Source organism: Vicugna pacos, chromosome 18, assembly GCF_048564905.1.
Source record: "Vicugna pacos chromosome 18, VicPac4, whole genome shotgun sequence".
Lineage (NCBI taxonomy): Eukaryota > Metazoa > Chordata > Mammalia > Artiodactyla > Camelidae > Vicugna > Vicugna pacos.
Window position 1 is genome coordinate 18,495,310 of NC_133004.1, and position 26,902 is coordinate 18,522,211.

Here is a 26,902-nt window from a genome sequence, read left to right on the forward strand (position 1 = left end):
GTAATTTGTTCTCCTTATAAAAACAGGCTATATTAAGCAAAGGAAAGCACCAACATAATTTGCTCTCCAAATGTTCACAACAGTGTAATTCGTATAAAAGTCCAAAATATTCACACGGTTTGCCTTTTGTTATTGTCATAAAATACAGGTAATATTCAGCATTTTTTATCATTGTGTTTTTTCATTTGTCTTTCTAGGGAGAGGGAGGGGAGGTAATTAAGTTGTTGTTTTTTTTTTCAGTGGAGGTACTGGGATTGAACCCAGGACCTCATGCATGCTAAGCATGCACTCTACCACTGGGCTATATCTGCCCCCTCATTTTTTACCATTTTAATGTACACAGTTCAGTAGCATTAGTACATTCACAGTCTTGTGCAACCACCATCACCATCTGTCCAGAACTTTTCCATCATGTCGAACACAGCATCTTGCTACGCTCCTGGTGTTCTGATCCACAACAGAGCTAAGGCAGAATTATCAATTTGGACTTTGCTTAACCGTAGATAAAAAAGGGAGAAAATGGGAGCAGGCTGTGAACTCGGCGATGTGAGCGTGGGAGGCTCTGGTGACATGACGGGGCCTGGGGCCCTCACGCTGCTGCTGACCGTCCTGCTGGGCTGGGCCAGCTGCCATCCCATCCCAGGGAGGAAGAGCTTCCACAAGTTGCTGTTAATCTCCTTCGATGGGTTCCTCTGGGACTATGATCAGGACGTGGACACTCCCAACATGGACCACCTGGCCCGGGAGGGCGTGAAGGCCAAGTATCTCATGCCACCCTTCGTGACAATGACTTCCCCATCCTACTTCACTACCATCTCGGGTAAGCTCCACCCCTCAGCCAGCCCGCTATGCCAGCGAGAGCCCAGCATCCCTCGTTCCCTGAAACAGCCAATTCTCAGTCGGCTCTGGGGAAGCAGCCCATGCCACTCGGGGTCACCCCCTAGAAGAAGCACTAGCTTAGAATATCCAGGGATGTGCAGGGCTGTTTCTAGAACCCAAGGGCTATGGAGCCCCAGCCTGCAGACAGAATGAGGACCATGGCTGCAGCCTCCTAAGGAATCTCCCAGATGTCCACGCCCGCCCACCCTTCACCCTGCCTTTCACACCGTGGCCAGTGATCTTTCTTAAAAGTAAAAAATTTAAAGAATTTTATAAAAATAATGAGACATTAATGTTTATAGAACTCAATTAGACCAGGTCACTCCCCTACCTAATACTGGCAAGTTGGAAGGACACCAGTGCTCTTTGAAGAGAAATTTTGTCTTTTGGTGGCCTAAAAGTTCCCCACAGCCTGTGCCTCCAGCCAGCCCCCACCTGCCTCAGGGCCTTTGCCCAAGCTGGCCCCCCAGCTCACCTGGAGCTTGTAGTCCAACAAGGGGGACATATGTTAGACAAGCTAACATGCTAATAGATGTCATTACAAGTAAGAGAGGCACAAAAAAGGGAGAGCTTCTCTGGGAGAAGACAGCAAGGGCAAACTGACTTGAAGTCAGAGAGGCAGGCAAGTGCTCTCTGAAGAAGAGACAGATGACCCGCAAGTGAAAGAGACCTTAGGAGTCCAGAGGAAGGAAAAATGTTCCAAGTGGAGGGAACAGCATGTACGAGGTCTCTGTGGCAGGAAGGAATGTGACTGTTCCAGAATCCCAGTCACCACTAAGCAAATAAAGAGAGTCCAATCTAAAAGAGAGGCAGAGAAGGAAGCCATTGGGATGCAAAGGATTTTATTACAATAAGACTTAACAGTAGCTTCCATTTCTCCAATGTGAGCCTGAGGCCAGGCTCCATGCCAATGCTTTGCCTCCGTTCTCTCCAGCATAATACTGCAAAGCAAGTGTTGTCCCCATTCCACAGATGAGAAAACCAAGGCTCAGCAAGGCTGAGTAACTGACCAGTCACTCAGCCAGGGAGTGGGAAGGAAGAAGCCAGGCTTGGAACCAGGCTTGGGACCAACCCAGGCTTTGTCACATGGAGCTGGTTCTGCCCACTTCTGAGCCAGGAATCTGCAGACCCTCCCTCAAGTGACACGGAGGGTGCTGGCAACATGAGCCTTACCCCAACCCAGAGAGCCACTCACTGGGGTCTGAGGGCAGCTCCAGGAACCTCTGACACGATAGGCAAACTGCTGGTGCCTTTTTGCAGGGAGAGGATTTCATCACTTCCACCAGACTCTCAAAGGGGCCCTTGAATCAGAAACTTAAAACACAAAGCTGAGCAACCATTCAGAGGGAGATGTGCTGAGAGAGATTTTCTACATGTAAACTCTTTGAGAGGCAAGTCATTCGGGGACTATTAGCACCAGGAAGCAAGAACTAAAGAGCCCTTTTCTGGAGAAAGCAAACGACACTTCCCAACGGCATTAACTTCATAACACTTAAAAGATCTCCCAAGGGCAGATTCTGGGTCCCTGAATGCTGAGAATACAATGGGCACAAAATATTGTAAGCCATGCTCACCTTTTACTTATTCCCAGAAGCACCTGATGAGAAGATATAAACAGTGAGAGCAAATTTTTTTAATTACAAAATCACCCCCAACTCCTCTCCTATGCTCATTGCTAGTAGGGAATGGAAATGGATATCACTTCAATGGAAGGTAATTTGGTGTCATCCCATATAATTATGAACACACAAACTTTCTTATCTGGCAAATCCACTTGCAGGACTTTATCCTACAGTTACATATTTGCTTGGTGTAAAATAATGTACATATAAAATTTTCATTGCATTAGTGTTTGTAACAAGAGAAAATAGAAACAATCTGACCATCCATACTGTCATCTTTAAAAGAAAAACTGAGGAAGCTCTTTGTGCCCAGTAGGAAGTTATCCTCAAGAAGATGGATTAAGTGACAAAAACAAGATGCAAAGAATATGTGTAACATATGTATACATATGCATGTGATGTACATGTGTATATAATATGTGTGTATATATATATGTGCATACAATTGCTGATAGATGCATAGAGGACTTCTAAATAAATAAAAAAGAAATTGGTGACACTGGTTCCTCCAGGAAGGGGATGGAGTGGGAGGGAGACTTTGCACTATACATCCTGTGTACCTTTTAGGTCTTGGACTATGTGGATGTATTGCCTATAAATAACAAAATTTATATACAAAAAATAATCTTTTTAATTTACCTCTTGTGGAAAAAAACATACTCCCCTGTCCCTCTTATTTATAACCAACTTGCCATTTATTGAGCTGGTGAACATTCACTGCTTTAAAACAGGTTTCACAGCCTCAGCACTATTGACCTTAGGGATCAGATGGTTCTCTGTGGTGGGTGCCATCCTGTGCACTGTGGGATGTTGAGTAGCATGCCTGACCTCCACCTACTAGGTGCCAGGAGTGCCCCTCCTCCCACTGTGACCACCAAGAACATCTCCAGACATGGCTTAATGCCCACTGAGGGACAAATTGGCCCCCAGCTGAAAACCCCTGTCTTGGGTGGCTGAATCACTACCTGGCTTACAAAAATGTTCAGCAGGTACCATGATTGTCATACCCTTTGACTATTGTAACAGTGATAAGGAGTCAAAACAAGTGAGATACCCAAGGCCCATAAAAGTGAAAATTTGTCCCAAAGTCCCACACAGAGATTTGAACTCAGCCCTGGACAGCTCCAGACAGTCCTCTAATGTGCCTACAGCCCTCCGGTGTCTTTCCTTCTAATTAAGTATCTTTGAATGTTGCACATCCTCAGAGCTTCCAGGCAATGGGCGGTATCCTGAATATGTTGTATTAATGACACAGAAGCCACCTCGGACCCAGAAAAACTACCAGCATTTGTCTTCATGAGCTGGGTTCAAGCCGACCTCTGTCTGATTCCAGTGTGGAAAAGCATCATTCATAATAGAAAAAATAATGGATAAAAATCAGTGCTGCCGGCACCCAAAGACCTCTTCAGATTCCAGGGGGTAGGCTTGACACAAAGTATGATAAAGGGGGCTCCCTTGGCCCAGTGACTAATTAACTAGAGTCTCGTGAACACCTTGGGGCAAGTTAACTCGGGGAAAGAAGTGAGGAGACGTGTGCTGCTGTCCTGCTTCTCAGCTCGGCTGCATAAAGCGGCAGCTCCCATAAGGGCTCAGGTCTGAGAAGCCACGTAACCACCCCTCCAAGCTTTTTAGACAGAGTCCAAAGGGCCAGGAGCCAGGTGGTCCCAGGCAGGGAGCCCAGCAGGGAGAGACCATGCCCCAGGCATAACATTTAGCCAACTTGTCTGGTCAGGTCAGAACTCTGGGCCCCCCAGGTCCACATCTGGGCAGCAGGGCCTCCTCTTGCCTGGGAGCTGTCAGGTGAGCAGAATCTGAGTCCTCACCCCAGAGCCAGGATCGCATGACCCTTCTCAGCTTTCCCGATGCTGGTGCAGAAAGTCTTCCCCAAGAGTTTTTTAGAGGGCTTATGATGCAGTCACCCTTTTGTTTGACGAATATTGTTTGAGCATCTCTGTTGGGCCAGGCGGTGTGGACAATTGCCAACTACACACTTATGTGTCTCCAGGGTCTTGCCACCTTTCCAGGGCTTGATGCACAGGTCAGGCTCCTGTCTCTTCTGCTCCCAAATTCCACAGATCTTTTGGGGGTGTTGCTTCCTTCTCTCTGGAGCTCCACCCACTTTCTTGGTGATCCTTCTGTCTCTTTGTTTCCTTTCTCTGACAGCTCAGGGAATCAGGCAGGGAAGGTTTGTTCTTAGTCCCCTGTGTCCCCACCCAAACCTTTCTCTGCACCCCAACTCCTCCAGAAGGGGTTGAGCTGGTGAAACCTCAAAGCCAGAAGAAGTCTCTGCTTTCCCCACTTTCTCCCATGGCATCCTCTCCTTGGAGCATGAAAAACAGAAGTCCTGGCTGTTTGAACGAAGGAAAGACTAAAGGAGAGAGGATTTTTAAAATAAAATTGGCTAAATATTCCATCTCATTATCTCTCCACATAAAATCTTTGCATCCTTACAAAGGATGTGTTTTTCCTCCAAGTATTTGCCCCCAGCACCATCTGTAAGACAGTGGAAGTGGGGCCTATGTCTAGGATGGAGGGTCCCGAGACCAGGCTTTGGGGGTGATGTTCTCCCTCCAGCTCCCCAAGGCTGGGCACTGGGCAGGTCTGCATGTTGATCAAGCTGCAACCCTCCTGCATAAGAAGGGCTATCACTTCCTCCAGGGTAGCTTTCTTCTTCCCACCTGGCTCCATCCCCCACCTTCCATCACTCCTTTTCTCCATGTACACACACACACACACACGCACACACACACACTCATACACACTCATACACACACATAGAACACAGCACCTGGTAGTTTCTTAAAATGGAATGATGAGTAGGGGAAGGTTTACCTCAGTAGTAGAGTATGTGCCTAGCATGCACGAGGTCCTAGGTTCAATCCCCAGTACCTCCATTAAATAAATAAATAAAACCTAACTACCCCCCCTAAAATGTAATGATGTATTTGTTTTCTATGGCTGTGTAACAAATAACCACAAACTTAGCAGCTTAGAACAACACCCATTTATTATCTCTCAGGTTCCATGTCAGGAGTCCCAGCATGGCTGAATTTACTCCTCACAAGGTGGCAAAGTGTCAGCTGAGATGGCATCTCATCTGAAGCTCAGGGTCCTCTCCCAAGCTCATGCAACTGTTAGAAGACTTCATTTCCTTGAAGCTGTAGAACCCATGGCAGCTGGATTCTTCAAGGCCAGCAGGAGAGTGTCTCTCTCCTCCTGAGCCTCTGCCAGGGGCATGCTTGAGTAGGCCAGGCCCACCCTGGAAGGACTCCCTTTGATTAACTCAGAGTCAAGTGATTATGCGCCTTTGTTACATCTGCAAAGTCCCTTAAACTTTTGCATGTTCTATTGGTTAGAAGCAAGCCACAGGTCTCACCCATGTGCAAGAGAGAGCTACACAAGGCGTGCATATCTGGGGCAGAAATCTTGTGGCCATCTTAATTCTGCCTACCATAAACAGTCCCTGGATGGGGCTTAGATAACTAGGGGGTTAGCATCAGTCTTTGTGTAAAGGTAAAGGTAACAGGTGATGGTGCCCCAGCACGGAGCCCTGGAAAGCCCCAGGGACCTATGCTCTAACCCCTGAGACCCAGGGGCCAGTGCAAGAGGGGCACTGAATGACCATGGAGGCAGGAATCCCCACATCCCAGTGTGTCACCCCATCCATATGAGACTCCTTCTGTTGCTTAAGTGAAGGTAAGGAGGATGATGATGATTTTGAAGAAGCAGGAGGAGGAAGAGGAGGCTTATTAATTTGAATGTACCTGTATTAATTTCTTAGGGTTACCGTAACAAAGTACCACAATCTATGTGACTTAAAACAACAGAAATTTATTGTCTCGTGGTTCTGGAGGCCCGAAACTTGAAATTAAGGTGTCAGTAGAGCCACACTCCCTCTGAAAGCTGTAGGAATCCTTTGTCTCTTCCTAGCCTCTTGTGGTGTGCTGGTGATCTCTGGCATTCCTTGGCTTGTAGGTGCATCCCTCTAGCCCTCCATCCAACCCATGAAGGTCTTCCTGTGTTCCTGCCTCCACGTGGCCATCTTCTTACAAGGACACTAGTCACTCAGATTAGGGGTCCACCCTACTCCAATATGACCTCACCTTTACAATGACCCTATTTCCAAATAAGGTCACATTCTAAGGTCCTGGGGTTTAGGACTTCGACATACCTTTTTTGAGGAACACAAGTAAACCCGTAACATCTTATAACACATAATTGATAGCTACAGGCATAGCTACATCCCAGATCCACAAATTATGCCATCAGAACAATCAATCTGTCTCTCTTTACCTCTCTCTCTGCTTCTCTATTTCTCTTTCCTAAGAGTGAGCGCAGAATTCCCAAGACTGACTCTCATAGTGCCATTCTGCTTCTCAGAACCAATCTCTCTGGCCAGGGGGATGGAATAATGCTAAGCACCCAACCTGGGACCACATGCTTACCCTCAGGTCAAGGTGTGGGTGGCAAGCCCCACACAAACCATGTCACTCATGGGGTGCTAGCAGGTCCCCAGTGGAAAGTCAGGGACTGTTATCAGAGGGAGGAGCAAAAGAAGGACTACCACCCAGCCTGGGCCCAATGGTGTGGGGACAGGGGGTTGCAGTCTGGTGACCCAGTACTGAGACCCAGGAAATCCCAACTCCATCCATGGGGCTTCCCACAGGGCACGGGCTCCCAGTGGATTCAATGACCACACCTCCCAGCTCTGTCCCTCCGTTTCCCTGAACTCTGTCGTAATTCCCCTCAGATCTTGCCAAAAGCCATTCTCTGGGGGCGAGCAGCTCATTCTGCTAGTTTAAATCACCCAGTTCCCTCTCTCTCTCCAGAAGCCTGTACTTACTGCTTCATCACTGGTAATGACAATGAACATTTTTGCAATCTCAGTTTTTATTGCAAAGTGATTAAGGACCAGCAAGAATAAGTTATGCTGCTGAAACTAAGGAAATCCCACCAAGCAAATAGTGGGTGGATAGGAAGTCTTATGGTGACAGCGTGTGTCTCCTCCCCCAAGGAACTGATTGAAAATAAGAAGCTATCACCACCATGTTTCAGACAAAAGCCAATCTGACAATTTTAGATCTAGTCAATGGATATGGCCTAGGGGCGAAAAGGAAACAATCCATAACAAGAAGAAGGTCGAGGATAATGCCAATGAGGGCCTCACAGTTCCACATTTCCTCCTTTCTTTAAAGGACACTCAATGGCATGCTCAGGGCCCCTGGTGGCCAGAAATAAAGCCTCTCCCTATTCCAGAGACCCCAGGGGAACCCCCAAAATTAGAACAACCTCTTATAGCTGTGTAGATTGTGTAGTGCACAATTCTGAGATGGTTGTTCTCAGGAATACTTTGTGGGTGGTGCCCCCCCAGAGGTGTGAGGGCACAATTTGCACAAATGAGGAGTCACTTATGTTCTATCCCAAAATCAACCTGTAAGAAGTAAAAATTCCTCATAGATGTTGTAATCAAATGCACTTGGATAATCTTCAAGATTAGATCAGGCTTTCTCAGTGTCCTGTTATTGGCGTCTGGGGCTAGATCATTCTTTGTCTTGAGCAGGGCGGGAGGGGGGCTGTCCTGTGTGTTATAAGAGTGTTTAGCAGCATCCCTGGCCTCTACCTACCAGATTCCAGCAGCATCCCTCCCCTTGTCAACCAAATGACAGATGTCCCTCCAACATCAGCCATTTCCAAGAGGGGAGAGAAAAATGAAATCATGGGGAAAAAAACTGAAAATAAGGAAGGCTGGGAAACCAGGACATTTCCTAACTTTTCATTATGGAAATTTCCAACATGTAGAAAAAGCAGAGAAAATTGCACGGTGAAGCCCTGTGTACCCAGCACCAAGCTGCAGTCTTGTTCCTTTGTCCCTACCCAATTGCCTTCTTTCCTCCTTTCTTCCTTCCTTCTTTCCATCATGAATCTTTTAAAGCAAATTTCAGACACTGTGTCATTGTATCCATAACACATCACCATGCAGTTCTAACCTAAGGGTTTGCTTTGGTTTGTTTTTACAAAATCTCCACATCATATTTAACAGATTTGACATGAAGAAACTAGGATTCTTGCAGGTGGAGAAAAGATCTAATTGCCAGCTTAGAGTTTCTCCTACTAGTGCTTCGTAAATTTGAACATGTGTATGAACCACCTCGGGGCGGGGGGGGTCAGGTTAAAATGCAGATTCTAGTTCAGTGGGTCTGGGGTGGGGCCTGAGAGTCTGCATTTCCAGCAAGCTCCTAGGTGATGCCAATCAATGCTGCAGGTCCATGCATCATACAAGAAGAAGGGTCGGCCCCAAATGCCAAAGCAACAGAGCGAAAAATCATGACCACTCTGGATTCCAAGGCTTTGAAAGGAGACACTGGAACCACTTGAGACTGAAGGCACAGGTGTACTCTAACAAAGCACCATAAGCTGGCTTAAAGAAACGGAAAGCCTTTAGAGGCCAGAAGCCCAAAATCAAGGTGTCACTGGGCCGTGTTCCCTCTGGAGGCTCTAATGGAGAAGACTTCTTTGCCTCTTCTGCATCTGGTGGCTGCCAGCATTCCTGGGCTTGTGGCCATATCACTCCAAACTCTGCCTCTGTGGTCACATTGCTTCCTCCTTTTCTGTCTGTGTCTTCTCCTCTTCTGCCTCTTATAAGGACATTTATCTTTGGATTTAGAGCCCACACATAATCCAGGACAGTCTCCTCAGCTCAGAATCCTTCACTGAATTATGTCTGTAAAGACCCTGTTTCCAAATAAGGCAACACTTGCAGGTTCTGAGAATAAAAATATGGACATATTTTTGGGGAGGGACAGGGGGCACTATTCAGGCCACTACCCCAGTAAGGGGAAAATGAAGTGAGAAAAAAATGCAGAAGAGAAGACAGATCCTGTCTCTGTGACAGTGGCCAGGAAGGCAGGCCAAGGGTAAAACTGTATTAATAGGGTTCCCAGATGGAATGCAGGTGTAGCCCTCTGCTTCCAGCTTGTTCTTCTTCTTTTTTTTTTTTTTCTCCAGCTTCTTGAAGAGAGAACATTTCTGCTTCTGACAGCAGATGAAAGGGAGAGGTGGGGAGCAAGAATGCCGTTCCCTGTTGGCCTCGTTCCTGAGAATTCGTGCCTCTGCCTTAGGGCCATTCTCAAACCTTGTTCAAGGATAGAATGATTTATTGATGGCCATAATTAAAAAGCAATGTCAGAAAGAAGCAGTGTCAGCACTTTTCATCTGCAGCTGCACATGAGAGAGAGCAGTTTGGCAAAATGGGCTCTAGAGTCTGATCTCCCTGTCCAGAAAAGGGCTGCCATCGTGCGATGTGGTGTTGGGGTCAGGCTTCATCTCTGTAGCAGGAGTTGATAAGGTTTTACATTCCCACAGGTAAACTGAGCCACATGTTCTCATTTCCAGCACTTCTGTACGGACCCAGTGGATTTTCAACAGGTGGCACTCCAGGTGTGTACACCTGGAGTGTGGTTTTGAGCCCCTGTGGGGGTCGTCTTTCCATCACTGTCTTGGCTGTCGTTCTAAACGAGCCTGTCCACACAAGACTGGAGCATTGGGTTGATTTAAGGTGGTTGGTTGACTTGATTTAGCAGCTGTTCTTCCCCACTGATTTCATCCTAGCTGGTTCGTAAGACCTCTCTTCTTCAGTTTTGGGAACGTGAACTTAATGAAGCTCTGGACCCCACAAATCAAGAGGAAAATGAGGATATGTTTACAGCTTAATATGTTAGGTTAGTTCAAAGGAATAAGTGAATGGCACATAGGAGGTTCTTAAATTATTGTTAAATAAATGAATGCATGAAAGTGTGTATATGCCCAAATGGACTATTGGCAAATAGTTACTGTCCCACCTGAGAAGAGTAAGTAGGAACTGAGCAAATGTTTGGGGAGAGGGAGAGCTCTTATTGAGTGTATTGAGTAATGCATTTTTTTTTTGATGGAGGTACTGGGGATTGAACCCACGACCTCATGCATGCTAAGCATGTGTTCTACTACTGATCTATACCCTTCCAAGCCCCCTGTTATGCATTTTAATTTCACTAAAGGTTTATTTCATAGGTTTATTTAATTATTATTTATAGGTTTATGTTAACCCCACTACAGTATTTTTTCCCAGATTGACTTTGGACCAAATCAAGATCTGCTTCCTACTGGTTCAGTTCATACCTGGCCATGTACAAAGCGGGCAGAGGGTGGGAGGGAGTTCAATTAAATCCAACAAACATGTGTTGAATGCCTGCTAAGGGCAAAGCTCAATGCTTTGTGCCAGGGAGACACCAAAATAAATGAGGGGCATCCCTACTACTCTCAGCCACAGCCTGCTGTGGGAACAAGGGTTGTAAGAAACAGAAATCCATTCTTGCTAGCTCAAGGGAAAGGACCGCAAGGTGAGGCTCTAACAGGCAAACTCATGAGCATGGGAACAAAATTAGAGGGAATTAGGGAATAGAAACTGCAGTTATAGAAGCCAAACTTCCTTCTGGTTCTCAGAAGCCCCATGGATTTGCTTACCTCTGCTTCTCTCACTTCCAACCACCTTTCTCTTTTTGCCCCTGGATCATCACAGGAGACAGCAGAGCCCACCACCAGCTGATTAGTTACTACATATCTTGGTTCAAGTCTTGAGAAAGAATTGGGTTTCCCACCAACCAACTGAACACAGGGAGGGGACGTAGTATAAATATGGTGCCTAGCCTTGCCTTCCAGCAGGGTCTCTGTGTAGGGAAATTCCAAGAAAAGGTACCTGTGAGCACTGCAGGCACCCCAGAATATGCTCTATTTTTAACTCTCTGTCTCCCCCCGCCCCCAGCTAGAATGTAAATACCACAAGGTAATCTATGATAGTACTTGTCTCAAAATGTTTGAGAAAGGGAGGGAGAAAGGAAGGGGTTGGATCAAACTTTGGACTTCCTGGTTTCCTAAATTCACTCTGCAAGTATTTGAGAAATAAACATCCGTCCCTGAGAACCAAAGGAAGGAGCTGAATCTAGCTAGGTTTGTTCCCAGACCTGAAATGCTCTGCTGGATGAATTACCTGCACCTCGCCTTAACAGACAGTGTGGGAGTATGCACTGTACCCCGATTAAAGCATAATTAGCAAGCAGCAGGAGTCCCATTCACTAGAAGAGTTCATCCTACTTCCTGTTTCACTTGCATAATTATCCATGTCTTTGCCAGACTGAAATGACAGCAGAGAAGACTCCCAGAATGACAGAGTCAGAAAGGCCCTTGGAAATCATTAACCCTGCTCGGTCTGTAGGTGGGGAAACTGAGGCACAAAGAGAGAGCAAGGGCTTACAAGAGCCAAGACCAGGGGTCCTGCCTCCGAGTCCAGCCCCCCTTCTGCAGCACTGTGTGACCCAAGTGAAACCAGATCCTTTGCAGTCTCTGGAATTCCAGGCACAGCCAACAGTGTCGCCTTCATGTGGTTTTTCCAGCCAGGTCCCCGACTGTCTCCAGAGTAGAAAATGCAACTTAAGGACAACTGAGCTGGCTGCTCCCTGCATGTTTCTTGGCTTCTTCTCTTCTGTCTTGTTTTGCCCATGTTCCAAAACTGGCCCTTGACAGGCATAAAGAGGCTTCAGCAGCAGGAGGGAGGAACCAACTGGGCACTGAAAACCTCTGCTGGGTCATGAGTGATCCCCGGGCACTGATTGGATTTAGAAAATGACTTTGTCAGGGTGGAAATAACCCAAACACCAGGGAGATGGTTCCCTTTGTACAATTACTGGGATGTGCCATGTGCCAATGGAAGGGTCATGCTCCCCAAACTCATTTTAGGTTAGTTGTTTGAAACTTGGGTAATACTGCTTTGGGGGGAAATGGATTCTATGATTGGCTCCCAGGCTAGTCTACTTAACTAGTGTTATAAATGATCTCTGGGTCCCAGGGCATGGAAGCCAGAATCCACAGGGTGCAGGAGGAAGAAGTTTCTGTGTCCATGGCTTCCTCCAATTCCTCCTCCCACATCCTCCCAGTGGCTCTAGAACCCGAGGTTTCCCCAGATACTGGAGTGATCCAGGTTTTGACAGCTGTCTGCCCTTCCCCTGGTCCCTAAGGGGCAATCTGCTAGAATTAATCCACACGCACATGTGAATGACTAACAGCCCCTGAATCGGGGGTTCTGACATTTTAGTGGGCACTAAAACCACAGGGAGAGGTTGTTAAAATGCAGACTCCTGGACCCCACCCAACTGTGGTTTCAGCAATGGCTAGAGTGAGGACCCAGGAATCTGTGTTTTTAATAAGCAACTCAATTGATTCCAATGTTGATGGTAGAAAACACCGTGGAGAAACACTAGAACAGGTGAAATGGCAGGTGTTCATAATTCCAGGGTGATTTGCTCTTTACTGGGTGGAGAAAGTCACACAGAACAGGATCCAGGATGTTACAGGCTTAAAGAGAGGGGTGCGGGCAGTAAAGGCAAGCTGCTCCCTGGGTAAATTATCTCTGTTCTTCCATTTCATCTGCTGTGATGGTATGGCTCAGTCACCAGGAAGCTGTAACAAGAGGGTTCCTTATAGATTTCAGAAGCCTTCCATTATTCATTTGTGAGGCTCCAAAGATTCTTGCCCATTTGGGCTCTGCCTACCCCTAACAGAGTACTCTCATTCAGGGTACGCATAGGCTGCAATGCTCAACATCTTCAGGCATTCAGGAAATGCAAGTCAAAACCACAATGAGATACTTCACGCTCACTAGGTTGGCCATAATCAAAAAAGGGAAAATAGCAAGTGTTGGCGAGGATGTGGGGAAATTGGAACCCTTGAACATTGCTGGTGGGAAGGTAAATGATGCAGCCATTATGGAACATAGTTTGGTAGTTCCTCAAAAAGTTAAACACAGAATTACCATATGATCCAGCAATTCTACTCCTAGGTATATACCCAAGAGAACGGAAAGCAGGGACTCAAAACAGATGCTTGCACATGAGTGTTCACAGCAGCATTATTCACAGCAGCCAAAAAAGGGAAATAACCCAAACGTCCATCAACTGATGGATGGATAAACAAATCCTGGTCTATCCACACAATGGAATATTATTCAGCCATAAAAAGGAATGAAGTACAGATTCATGCTACGGCATAGATGAAGCTGGGAAACATAATGCTTAGTGACAGAAGCCAGAAACAAAAGGTCACGTATTGCATGAGTCCATTTCCATGAAATGTCTGGAAGAGGTGAATCCATAGAGACAGAAAGCAGATGAATGACTGTCAGGGGGCAAGGAAGTGACAGCTAATGGACAGAGTCTCCTTTTGGGAGGATGAAAATGTTTCAGAACTGGAAATAGGTGGTGGTGGCACAATTGTGAATGTACTAAATGTCACAGAATTATTCACTTTAAAATGATAATGGTTAATTTTATGTTAATTTTACTGGGATGGGGGATGCCGGGCAGGAGCATGGGCTGTAATCAAACTTCCCAGGTTCCATACCAGCTCTGCTGTATGACCCTGAGCAAACTCTGTCTCAGTTTCCTGCAAAGGGGGAAAGCTCTAAGAAGGAGCTATCATAGTTCCCACCTTGCAGGGCTGTTGGGAGGTTTAGGTGAATAAATGTTTCCAGGTACTCAGAAAAAGACATTGGCATGTGGTGTGATGGGAAACATATGCTGTGATTCCATCACACAGACCTCCACCCCCTGTTATACATGCCAACCAAGGCTTGTTCAAGTTCACAAGCAAGTTCAGAAGCCAAGTCAGGGTTGGCACTCAGCTCTCATAGATTCAAAGTCCCTGCTCTTCCCCTGTCAACCATCTGATGTGATCCCTGACCAGGAATCTTAACACCCCGAGGCCCCAGTCCCTGACAGCAGCACAACTTCTTTCTGACAACCCCACACGTGGTTGGCTGTCAGGCCTGCCTACAAGGCTGAAACAAAAAAGCAACAACTGTTCTTGCTTCTTTCTCATTCAAAGCCTTGGCCCCCCTTGGAGGACTTTACCTACCAGCAGTCTCACAGTGGGGTTTTTCCCCCCATATTTGGTTCAATTCCTATGTTTTCAATAACAATCTAGCTTACTCACATTCCCCAGTATCTGCCTTCCTCTCTTATGTAGAGAGAAGTAAGTCTACACCCATCTACATCTAGATATCCTTCCTGATTCCACTGGTTCCCTCAGTGCAGCCCATGGGAGTCCTAGGAAGAACCCTGGGATGTTTGCCAAGAATTAGGCCCACTGGATACTTGATATAGAATCAGATCATCACAAGCAGATGAGGAAAATCATCCCACAAGAACAAGAAGTGTCCAAATCCCAGGCTCTTAGCTTCCGGACACAGAATAACCCAAAGGAACTTGGTCTCCCTGCACCTACCTTCCTCATCAGCTTCAGCAGCCAACAGCAACTTACCCCAGGGCTGTGAGGTCTGTTTGAGGAAACAGATCCAATCTGGCAAGTGTGAGATGTGATGAACCCTTGCTTTGTGGCTAACATTGGACCCCAAGAAAACAAGTCTGAAGCCTAGAGAGACAGCCCCTGGATTAAGTGAGGCAACCTGGAGGGTGTTGGGGAAGGTGATCTTAAGACCCATGGACTCTCCGGCAGCATCCATTCATGGAACTTATCAACACCTTCTTCTTTATCCACAAGGTCGTTGGATTGAAGATCACGGAGTCATTCACAACATGATGTTTAACACAGAGACATTCAAGAAGTACTCCTACAAGACCACAGAACAAGACTGAGTGGTGGGACAATGGTGTTCTTCCCCTCTGGATCACAGCCCAGAGACAGGTACCGTCAGAAACCCTGAGCTCACTTCTTGGGATGTCACCTCTTATTCTTGGGCATGTGGACAGTGGTTAGAAGCTGTGTGGCCTTGGGAAATTGACTTATCCTCTCTAAGCATCTGTTTCTCTAAATGTGATGGGGGGGAGGGTATAGCTCAGTGACAGAGGATGTGCTTAGCATGAACCAGGTCCTGGGTTCAATTCCCAGTACCTCCATTAAAAAATAATACTAGTAAAAAATTTTAATGTGATATAAGAAAATGAAAAGGAATATATGTATGACTGAAACATTATGCTGTACACCAGAAATTGACACAACATTGTAAACTGACTATACTTCAATTTTTTAAAAATGTGATATAGGGTTCATGATGATGTGCCTATTGAAAAGAACTGATGTAAGGATTAAATAAAATGTGCATTTAATGCATATCTCAGTAAGTTTTAGCTGTTATCGAAGGTTGAGTCTCCATGAAGGCAGGGTAAGCATAATCATGATTGTACCTCCATGGCTCATCATAGGGTCTGGACCCAACAGCTCTTTAATAAATATCTCTTTATACACTCGCCTTGGACTTAGGCATAAAAGCCCTTAGGAGCAAAGTTGACCATTCAATGCATGAAAAGCTCTGATGAGAACATTTGCTTGAAAGTATTCCAGTGGCTATTCATTATTGCTTCAAAAAGGCAGATACTGTAATTGTGCATTTAACTTCCAGCCCCAAACCTATTGTCAGCTTCGTGTTTTCTGCATGAGCTTCCAAAGTCATCACTTCAGAATAGATCCTCTTCATCCTCCCCTAAGACACCAGCCTCGGTGCCAAAGCTGCCCTGGGTCCTAACACTGCATCTCTGTTCCCAGCCCATACTGTACATGTTACATGGAAAGAGGGAGTAATTGCAACAGCTCAGAATGCAGGCTGTGGACTTAGACTCCCAGAGCAGGATCTGACCAGCTCCACCGTTCTCCAGCTGCATGACCTTGGGCAATGACCTGCTCTTTGTGCTTGATTCTCCCCACTCATAGAATAAGGATTGTCAGAGTCCCTGCTTCATAGGATCATTGGGAGAATTAACTGAGATAATGCATCTAACTGCTTAGCAGTTAGTGCTTAGCACTAACTGCCCAAAACTGTCATTCTGATAAATGGAGGCTGAATCATTTCAGCATGTCTTCAGCTGGTCATTATAGCTCTAAGCCAGAACTACCCAACGGAATATTCTGTGATGATGGACATGTTTTATTTTGCACCGTCTAATATGGAAGCCACAAGGCACAGGTGGTAATTGTGCCCTTGAAATATGGTTAGTGAGACCAAGAAACTGAACTTTTAATTGTATGTAATGCTAATTAATTTAAATTTAAATCTAAATACCACATAGACGAGAGGCTAGCATGTTGGAAAATACAGCTCTAGAAGGATCATAGCGGGCTGTCAGTGACCCTACTCTACCTTGGGTTCATTTTCTCCCCCTAACTGTTGGGCTCTAGATTCCTTCCTCTGCTGACACATTTTTAAACTTGGAGGCATAGACCATGCAAATAAAACCTGTCCTCCCAAGAAAATAACATTCATAACATTCACTATGCACCAGGCAATGATTTAAGTGTTTTATGTATATTAATTTATAACCCTGAAGTAGGTGCTAAGATTACACCCCTTTAACAGATAAGTAGAGTGAGGCACCAGGCGATACCATAACTTCTCAAAGTCACAAAGCTAGCAAGAGGCAGCGCTGGGATTTGAACTCACTCTGGGTCCAGCAACTCTTTTCTTTTTTTAATTGAAGTATAGTTGATTTGCAATATTGTAGTAGTTTCTGGTATACAAAAGAGTGATTCAGTTATACATATATATTATTTTTCATATTCTTTACCATTATATGTTATTACAAAATACTGAATATATGCGCTTCACCCTGTGCTATACAATAGAACCCTGTTGTTTATCTATTTTATATATAGTAATTTGTATCTGCTAATCACAAACACCTAATCTATCCCTCCCCCACCCCCTTTCCCCTTTGGTAACCGTAAGTTTGTTTTCTGTGAGTCTGTTTCTGTTTTGTAAATAAGTTCATTTGTATCATTTTTTAAGATTCCAAATATAAGTGGTATCATGTGATACTTGTCTTTGACTTTCTTCACTAAGTATAATAATCTCTAGGTCCAACCATGTTGCTACAAATGACATTACTTCATTCTTTTTATAGCTGAGTTGTATTCCATTGTGTGTGCATGTATATATATACACCACTTCTTTTTTCGTAGGGGAGGTAATTAGGTTTATTTATTTTTTAATGGAGGTACTGGGGATTGAACCCAGGACCTGGTACATGCTAAGCAGTCACTCTACCACTGAGCTATATGCCCCACCAATTCCACAACTTCTTTATCCAATCATTTAGGTTGCTGCCATGTCTTGGCTATCGTAAATAGTGCAGCTATGAATGTTGAGGTGCAGGTATCTTTTCAAATTAGAGTTTTCTCCAGATATATGCCTGGGAGTGGGACTGCTGGATCATATGGTAACTCTATTTTTAGTTTTTGAAGGAATTGCCATACTATTTTTCCATAGTGGCTACACAAAACTGCATTCCCACCAACAATGTAGGAGGGTTTCCTTTTCTCCACATCCTCTTCAGCATTTATTGTTTGTGGACTTTTTATTGATGGCCATTCTGACCAGTGTGAGGAGATACCTCATTGTAGTTTTGGTTTGCATTTCTCTGATAATTAGCAATATTAAATATCTTTTCATGTGTCTATTGGCCATCTGCATGTCTTCTTTGGAGAAATAGTTGTTTAGGTTTCTGCCCATCTTTTGATGGGGCTATTTGTGTATTTTTGTTATTGAGTTGTATGAGCTATTTGTACATTCTGGAAGTTAAGCCCTTGTCAACTGCATCATTTGTAAATATTTTCTCCCAGTCCATAGGTTGTCTTTTCCTTTTCTTTATGGTTTCCTTTGCTGTGCAAAAGCTTATAAGTTTAATTAGGCCCTATTTGTTTATTTTTGCCTTTACCTTGGGAGACTAACCTAGGAAAACACTGCTACAATTTATATCAGAGAATGTTTTGTCTATGTTCTCTCCTAAGAGATTTATGGTGTGCTGTCTTAGTTTAAGTCTTTAAGCCATTTTGAGTTTATTTTTGTGTATGGTGTGAGGGAGTGTTCTAAGTTCATTAATTTATATGTGCTGTCCAGCTTTCTCAACACTTTTTGCCAAAGAGGCTGTCTTTTCTCCATTGTATATTCTTCCCTTCTTTGCTGAAGACTAATTGACTATAGGTGTGTGGTCAGCAAATCTTAACTCTTAACCATGATACAGTATTTCTTCTGTGGCCAAAGCATTTAGCCATGCATTTCAGAGTGAATCTTGTGTTTGCCTAGCTGCTAAGGAGGTCTGGATAGTCTTCCTGAATTCACTATTCAAAACTCAGGACCGCTCTTGCTATGAAATTTGTTCACTGGCATGAGGTTTCTGGTAACATTTTCTCATGCCTTCTTCTTGTCTCCTTGTCATTTATTTGCAGGACTTTGTTTCCTTCTGCTCAAGTCATAATCAGAGTACTTTTCCTCCCTGCTGAATTCATAAGTGGTTGTACGAAGAGAGGCTGGTGCAGGGCCAAGCGACTGACAACATGCCACTCGTTTGGCAAGTGAATGTCAAGTTGGTGTATCGCGTTCTGCCACTGGCAACTCCCACCAGGGACAGGGCCATCAGTCGGCTCCCTGAGGAGCTGGCACAAAAGCTGCTTTAGTCAGAGCAAACCTGCGGGCCCAGGTCAGCCCCCTGGAAATAGGGGAACAAATGCCAAATGCCATTCAGGGGCACATCTGCATTGCCAGGGAGGGCTGGGGGGTGGCCTGCCCTATATCCATCATTGGGAAAATCCATCCTTCTCCTGAGTCTCTTCCAAGGCTGGCTTTGTGGAGATGGATGCATTAACTTTTTAATAGGACGAGAAAACATTCTCACACTAGTGCCACAGGAGTCCATCAAGATATGTGAGAATTGGTGTGTCTCAGTGGAGGATGCCTAGAAAACAGGATTCCTGACCACCTTTGGGTCCATTATTCATAGCCCACAAGCATATTCACACCCCATCAGGACTTCGCCAATGGTCAGGCTACAAACAGAGAGGCACCATTGACAGCAGGCTGGGATTTTAAATGAGCACCCAGGATAACTGAACATGATCAATGGCTGAGGTGTTTCACCAAGTTCAGAAGTCCTAATTCTCAGAGGAAGGCAGGCAGCCATGACTGTAAGATCCAAGAAAACCATAAAAACCTAGGGGCATGTTTATCCTCTCCGTGGAAGAGCCACAAAACATAGTAAGATGTGAAATGGCAGAGGAATGACGTGGGTGAGATCCTCAGGGCTGCTAAGAGTCTGCAACAGGACTGGGTAGGCTACCACCAGGAGGTGATCTGGAGAAAGGGTGGGGAAGGCAGCTATGTTCTCAGTGTTTGCTGGGTCTTCTACACAATAGCTTCCAAACTCGAAGAGCTGTAGGAAAGAGCATGCCAGCAGCTTCTGCTCAGAAGAGCTTTATAGCTAGATGACCATCCCAATACTGGCCAAAACCATGTCTCTATCACACATCATAAAGGCTCTAAGAATAATAATCTGACCTCTGAAAGAGTGTCAGAGGGGAAGAAAATACAGAATCTTGGCCATCTAGGTTCCTTCTGTTCAGTGACTCCTCCAGAGCACAGGAAAGCAATGAAAACACTCAGAACCAATCTTGACTTCTGAATTTCAAATACATGGAATCCATCTCTTCCCACTCAGTCACTCCCTAGAGTAACTAACTCCTTTCTCTAAAACACACATACTCCCCCACAAAAGCACAACTGTGATGAACACTTCACCAGCCTTCCTAAAACCCATGTGCCTTGTGATGTTAATTCTGTCACCTAAAGGAAGAGACAAGACAAAATGCAAAACCAAATGGAAACTCTTCCTTTGATGATTGGTTCTGAACAGTAGATTCTGTACAAAACCCAACAGTCAGGCTTTGCCCTAAGAAGTACCAACTCTTGTTTTAAAGAAGCACTTAAGAATAATAGCCACACTGATGCAACACTACACTAAGGAAGAATAATGCACCTAATAAAACTAGCGATTTTCCAATTGCTAATGCTACTGGAAACACTGATTATGCTAATTAAAGGGTAGAATAGTAAATACCCACTCTTTTGCACCCAATTAAGTGCTCAGATTGCCTCTCAGAAGTGTTTGTTGAAAACAGCACTTTTGATTATCATAGGTCCCAAATAAACAGAGTCAAGTGAGTGTGTGTGCGTGCACATCACATACACATTTCTCTTTGGAGCTCATTTCACAAAGCAGCGTAAATCCTAAAACTCCTACGGGACCAAGCAAAAAGAATCATGGTTTCCTAAGACTACAGCTTTGGAATATCTTTCTCATCTTTCATTTACTTTATTATTTTATTTTTATTTTTTGTTGGGGGGTAGGTAGTTAGCTTTTATTATTTATGTATTTATGTATTTATGTATTTATTTAATGGAGGTACTGGGGATTGAACCCAGGACTTTGTACATGCTAACCATGCACTCTGTCACTGAGCTATACCCTACCCCCAGCTTGGGATATCTGTAAGGAAAGTGCGTGTGTTAAGAACACAGCATGAGAAAACAGTTTCAAGTTGGGAACATCTGAGATTTAACATGTAAACAGCAGGATATGCAGGGCTGCCTAAGTCCCTCACAATGTCATTGTCAGCTTATTCTAAATAATAAAATAGCCAAACTATGTTCTACACAATGTTAGAAATTTCATCCTTCCAGTCAATTCCATACTTCAGAGTAAAGCCAATTTATATGTAAGTTAAACAAAGTACCATCATTAAAAGCTAAGAATTAGGTCTAATGCCAATCAGAAGTGCAATAAATAAATATTAGAGGATTTGCAAGTTAAAGCAACCATAGAAATTCTATTATCAGAAAGGAAAATGTGTTACCTGTAGAGGGTACAAATAAGATGATAGAACCGAAAAGAGAAAACATTTCTGTAAGTATTTCCATAAGTTAACCAAGAGTGAGAATAGAATGGGTTTTGCACCCCTAAAAGGAGATATGATTCATGCATTCATTCAACACGCATTTAATCAGCCATCAGCACTGACTCTGAGCCAGGCCTGTTCTAGGTCCCAGGAAAAGTGCAGTCAACAAGATCAACACAGCTCACCTTCTAGAGGAGGGAACTAGATAGTAAAAAAGTAAGCAAATTAAGATAATTTTAGATTAGGAAAAGTGCTTTGGAGAAAATAAAACAGGATCACACAATAGAAAATGAATGCTTGAGGGCAGAAGGGGCAGTATTTCACCTATAGCTGTGGACAGCAGAGCTTCTGGAATCTTGCAAAGTATTTCTTAGGTCAAGCTTCCTAAAAGCAGAGCCTGAGGCAGGGATGCGGTGCATGTAATGTACTGAGGGAGAGCTCTCAGGAGATGGGAAAACTGACAGGGCAGGAGAAAGAGCTAAGTGAGACGAGACCCCATATGGAGACCAGCGTCAGCCTGATTCCATGGGAAAATCTGGTGCATGAATTGCGCCCCCACGTTACACCACCCTGAGGCCAGGGAGCTGGCTTTTTGTCCTCCTGTCAATCACTGGCCATGGGCTGCTGGGGATAGAGCAGTACAGGATACCTGCCCAGGTGAGGCAGGACTTGACCATGTGGCAAGGGAATTCTCCATAACATAGGGCAGCTGAGAGACATTAGCAGGCACCCTCGCAGAAATGGGTATGAGTGCACTGGCCCAGTAAAGGGATCTGGGTGGGGCACCAACAGCATCCCCTACAACTTGAAATTCCTTTCCTGTTTCTCTTTCTCTCAAATGGTACATGGGAAGTTTTAGTATTACACCTGGTTATACTTTTCTGCTCATTTGTAGGCCAGATAGATACCCACAACCCAGGTGCCATTATCCCACAATTCTTCTCCATAATTTATTCTCTGTACCAGATCGCACCATTGCACCAGCACCCTCTCTTAGTTCTACTAAAATTAATGAACTTTAGCGTGTTTTTCAGAATATCTACATCTTAGATGATACAAGAAGTGTCACAGAATAGCTCTCAAGTTAATAGCTGAGATGAAGGGAAGTACTTGCTCCCCAGATAAGCAGGTCAGTCATCCATGAAACCAGGAATCTATCGAATGCTTACTCTGTGCCAGGTCCTGGTTGAGTTGCCACTTTACAACAACAGAAACTATTTAGTGGGATGTGTCCACCTTACTGTTAACTCGTTGGTGAGTGCCCATAAAATTATTCTCTTTCCTAACAATTTTACCAAGCTTTGTCAAAAACCACCTTTCTCTTGGGGAACAAATCACTTAATATTTTCATGACTTTGAAATCACATATATTGTTAAAACAGGCTCCTTTTCAGCCTGAAGACTCAGGTCTGCTCACGGTAAAACCTTCATCTTATATCCAAGTCAAAGCCCTGCTACTCAGCATGCTCCCTACCCTCACCACAGACCCTGGAGCAGAAGGAATATGACATGGTCTACTCTCTCAGGTCCCCCACCCCTCTTTCCCTGGTTTACTCACTGGAGACAAGGAGAGGAAAGAGACGGCAACTCCTCTTATGACAGCTTGCAGGGAGGCCGTGGCCCTTTTCCTGTTGGCTGTAATCTACTGCCCTGCCTCATTGCCTATGGCGGGACATAGAGGGTGAAAGTCACTGGGCTCCACTGACAAGGGTCTCAGGGTCAAGCAGCAACCCCCAGCCCTGCCTGGGCCTTACAAGACTCAGCCACATTTCATGGCTGACCCACCCCATTCCTCTGATGTAAGGAATCCCTTCCCCCCTGTTGCAGCTGTTTCTGCCATGAATGGAGCCCCCAGTCTCACCATCCTTCTACAGACCCCAACCTTGAGGTCTACAGGCACATTTCAGACACACCTTCAGTGCCCCTCCAGAGACAGAAACTAGAGGAAATCATCATTGCTCCCTCTTCGCCTGACCATGCCGTCCAGCCCCAATGCTCTTTGTTCCTCTCCAGGAAAAATAAAAGCTAAGCTCACTGAACACTTCCTAATGTGCTCTACATGCATTTAATCCTCAAAACCACCCCACAGGGTGGCATTAACATCTCCATCTGACAAATGAGGAAACTGATGTGGAGAGCATCCAAGTAGGAGAGAAAAGATAAACCCAGGCAATCCAGCATCAGGCACACCTTTAACAACCCTTTGTCCGCCTCTGGTTGGGTCGTCAAGCCCAGTGTCTGGGCAGATATCTGCACAGGGAGTAAGATGACAGTCTCCCCTTATTGCAAACACCCCTGAGGTTTATAAGCATTAGAGACAGGAACCAGTTGGGCAGATTCTCCCCTCTCCAACAGCCCCAGAGGAAGTCCCCAGATCTCATCTCATTGGCTCTGACTGGGACATGGATCCAAGGCTGAACCAACTGCTGTGGCCAACAGATACAGTATCTCCTGACTGGCCAGGCCAGTGCCACAGCCCATCTGTGAAGTCTGACATGGAGCCAGCACATCCCAAACCAGGCAAGGAGTAAGAGCAGGGAGGAGAGCTCCAGGGGAAGTCAGGTGCTCTGAACCAGCAGACTGGGGAGTGGGTGCTGACAGGCAAATATATTAACGGTCCATTGCACACATCGGGGAAGGCCTGTGGGTGGCTAGTTATGTCTAGAGGCCAAAACACGGTGCCCAACACTTTATCTTAAAGTTACCTGGATTAGTCCTCACAAAAATCCCATCATCAACTTTTTGGCATTTTACAGGTAGAAATAGTGAAGCACTAAGAGATTAAAGAACTCACTCACCATCGCCAACTAAGAAAGTGCCATTTTTCCTCCATTCTAAGGAATCTTTTTTTTCATTTTGCCGTCCCAGAAGTTGGAATGCATCTTCGAATTGCTGGAGTGTTGTGGTTACATTGGCAGCATTTTTCTTCATAGGAGCCCATAAAATAACGGCACGTCTCACAGCTAATGGTGTTTTAGAGTCCATAAGATCCTGGTGACACCAGGAATGAAGCCCAATCCTATCTGACTCCAAAGCCCACATGTTTCCTATGCCTCTGGACTAGGACAGGGATGCTGACATGTTGGGCTTTGCACATTATGAGAAAGACATGAGAAATGACCCTGATGGGATTTTCTTCTTGCCCTTGCAGGGAAGGAAAACAGCGTCATTCCACTATCCTGGGGGAGGCGCCACGTACAAAGGGGAGGCCGTCCAGCGGTCCCTGGTGGAGTCACCACCCGAACAGCAACGAGACAGAGTGGAGGGAGAACATTGATATCGTCATGAACTGGTTCACCAAGGAAGACTTCGACTTCGTGACTCTGTACTACGGAGAGCCAGATAGTGTGGGACACCGCTATGGGCCTGAGACAGAGAACAGGAGGGTGATGATTCAGCAAATTGACAGGACCATTGGGTACCTGGTGGAAGCCATTGAGAGGTACGGCTTGACAGAGCACCTCAATGTCATCATCACATCAGATCATGGCATGACCACCGTGGAAAAGAAGCCCAATGTCACTGAGATCCTCCTGACCAACTACATCAGTTTCCAGGACTTGGTCAAGTTTGATATCGTGGACTACGGCGGTTTTGGGATGCTCCTGCCCAAACCAGGGCAAGAGGAAGTGATGTACCAAGCACTGAAGAATGCACACCCTCACCTCAATGTCTACAAGAAGGAGGAATTTCCGAAACACTTCCATTTTGCCAAACACGAGCGGGTCCTGCCAATTGTGATGTACGGTGACTCTGGTTATAGCATCAGTGGGGTAAGTAGACTCTAGAATGAGTACCAACAATCTTGGATCTGGGAAGCAGCCACTAGGGAAGGACAGGTCTGAAAAAAAATCAAAACATAAGTGTATGCATGATGAATTGTAACCCGGGGCTTTCTAAGTGTTCCTCACCCCCCACCCCACATCCCACCCAAACAACCCTGCCCCAAGTTACCATTATGCAATGATAATGACAAACATCCCTCACCAACGTTAAATGTCCAAAGCTGCGTTAAAAATTCAATATGAGTTACTTCATTTTTTATTCCCAACAACTCTAAAGATAGATGCTCTTATCTCTCCATTTTAACAAGGAAGAAACAAAAGCTAGAGAGAAGTTATTTGGGATTAGAAGTATAAGGCCTATGTGTTTGATCATTATGCACAGATCACCAGAAGATTCATCCAAAAAAACATCTGCTAGTTCCCATTTGCATATATCAAAAAAAGGCAATTCTATTCACAGAAAAATTTATGCACAAATATTCATAGCAGCATTACCAAATGCCCATCAACTGATGAGTGGATAAACAAAATAGTCTATCCATACAATGAAATATTATGTAGCCATTAAAAGAAACAAAATACTGATACATGTTACAGACTGAATGAACCTTGAGAACATGATGCTCAGTGAAAGAAGTCAGATACAAAAGACCACATACTGTATGATTCCATCTAAATGGGATGTCCAGAATACGCAAATCTATAGAGAAAAAGCGTTGGTGGTTGTCTAGGGCCAGGGGAAGTTGGGGGAAATGGGAGGTAACTGTTGAAGGGTACAAGCTTTCTTTTTGGGGTGATGGTAATGTTCTAAAATTGATTGTGATGATAGTTTCACAACTCTGTGAATACACTAAAAAATCACTGAATTGTATACTTTAAATGGCATTGTGTGGTAGATGAATTACATCTCAACAAAGCTATTATGAAAAAAATAAGCAAACCTAAAGAAGAGAATATCAAAATCAATGTTAATTGTGAGACATAAGTGAAGTGTTGCTGTTGTTATTTTGTTTTGTTTTTTTCGTTTAACTACCAACCAACAATTCATGGGAGAACAAAGTTTAGGTGATGTTTAAACATCACATGACAAAAGACCATCTCAGTTAAATCTTGAAGAATCCTTGTCTAAGGCTGTGGACAGGAGCCAAACATATTTATGTTTGCAATCTGTATACTCTTAGTTTGCTACAAGTCCAGAGTATAACAGGTATGGGAAAACTCATAAGGTAATTGTTTAATGTTGGTGGAAACATTCACAATAAAATGCAGCACTTTATTGGTATTTTGGAATCCCTCAAGTGGCACGGAGCTAAAGCCTTACCAAGAAGAGATTCCACAGTCACTGGCCTCTGTAAACCTGGTTCATGACGTAACATGTTGGGAGGCATGTGAAGACATTTAATGGAACAGTCACATTCCCAACGTGACCAACTAGGTAGCCTGAGGGATAGGATGCTGTGATCAGTTTAATCTGGCAAACGGACTGTTAGGCAGAAAATCCTCTGGGTCTCAACGCTCTCATGGAGTCCACTTCTCTGATTCCCTCTCACCTGCCTGCCTTGATGTGCAGAGCAGAATGGGCATAACTCTTCTCTCTTCAGGAGTGAGGAGCTTGCAAAACTCATAAGGCCATCATCACTGGGCACTTGTTCTTAAAGGACTGCCTCATGGCCTTAAAGGCCGTGGGACTGGTTGTTTAGCCTGAACTAAACATACAGATCCTTTCTATATTTACCAAGCCAAATATGAGACCAACTTTTCATATACAATGTCTTACATGCCAGAATATCTGTTGTTCCTAAAAAATATATAAACAGTGCTGTGACTGATACAACCTCATCATTTGAAAAG

The 26,902-nt window shown here is 44.8% G+C and overlaps 1 protein-coding gene across 1 annotated transcript in view; it reads left to right on the top strand.

The window, feature by feature from the left end:
* Positions 1–570: 570 nt before the first annotated feature.
* Positions 571–26,902, top strand: part of LOC102524934 (ectonucleotide pyrophosphatase/phosphodiesterase family member 7-like) — a 32,374-nt gene continuing 6,042 nt past the window's right edge. The window contains 5 exon segments of the mRNA XM_072942130.1: positions 571–820; positions 15,087–15,168; positions 15,170–15,230; positions 24,418–24,500; positions 24,502–25,039. Of these exon segments, the coding sequence (XP_072798231.1) occupies positions 571–820; positions 15,087–15,168; positions 15,170–15,230; positions 24,418–24,500; positions 24,502–25,039 (1,014 nt within the window).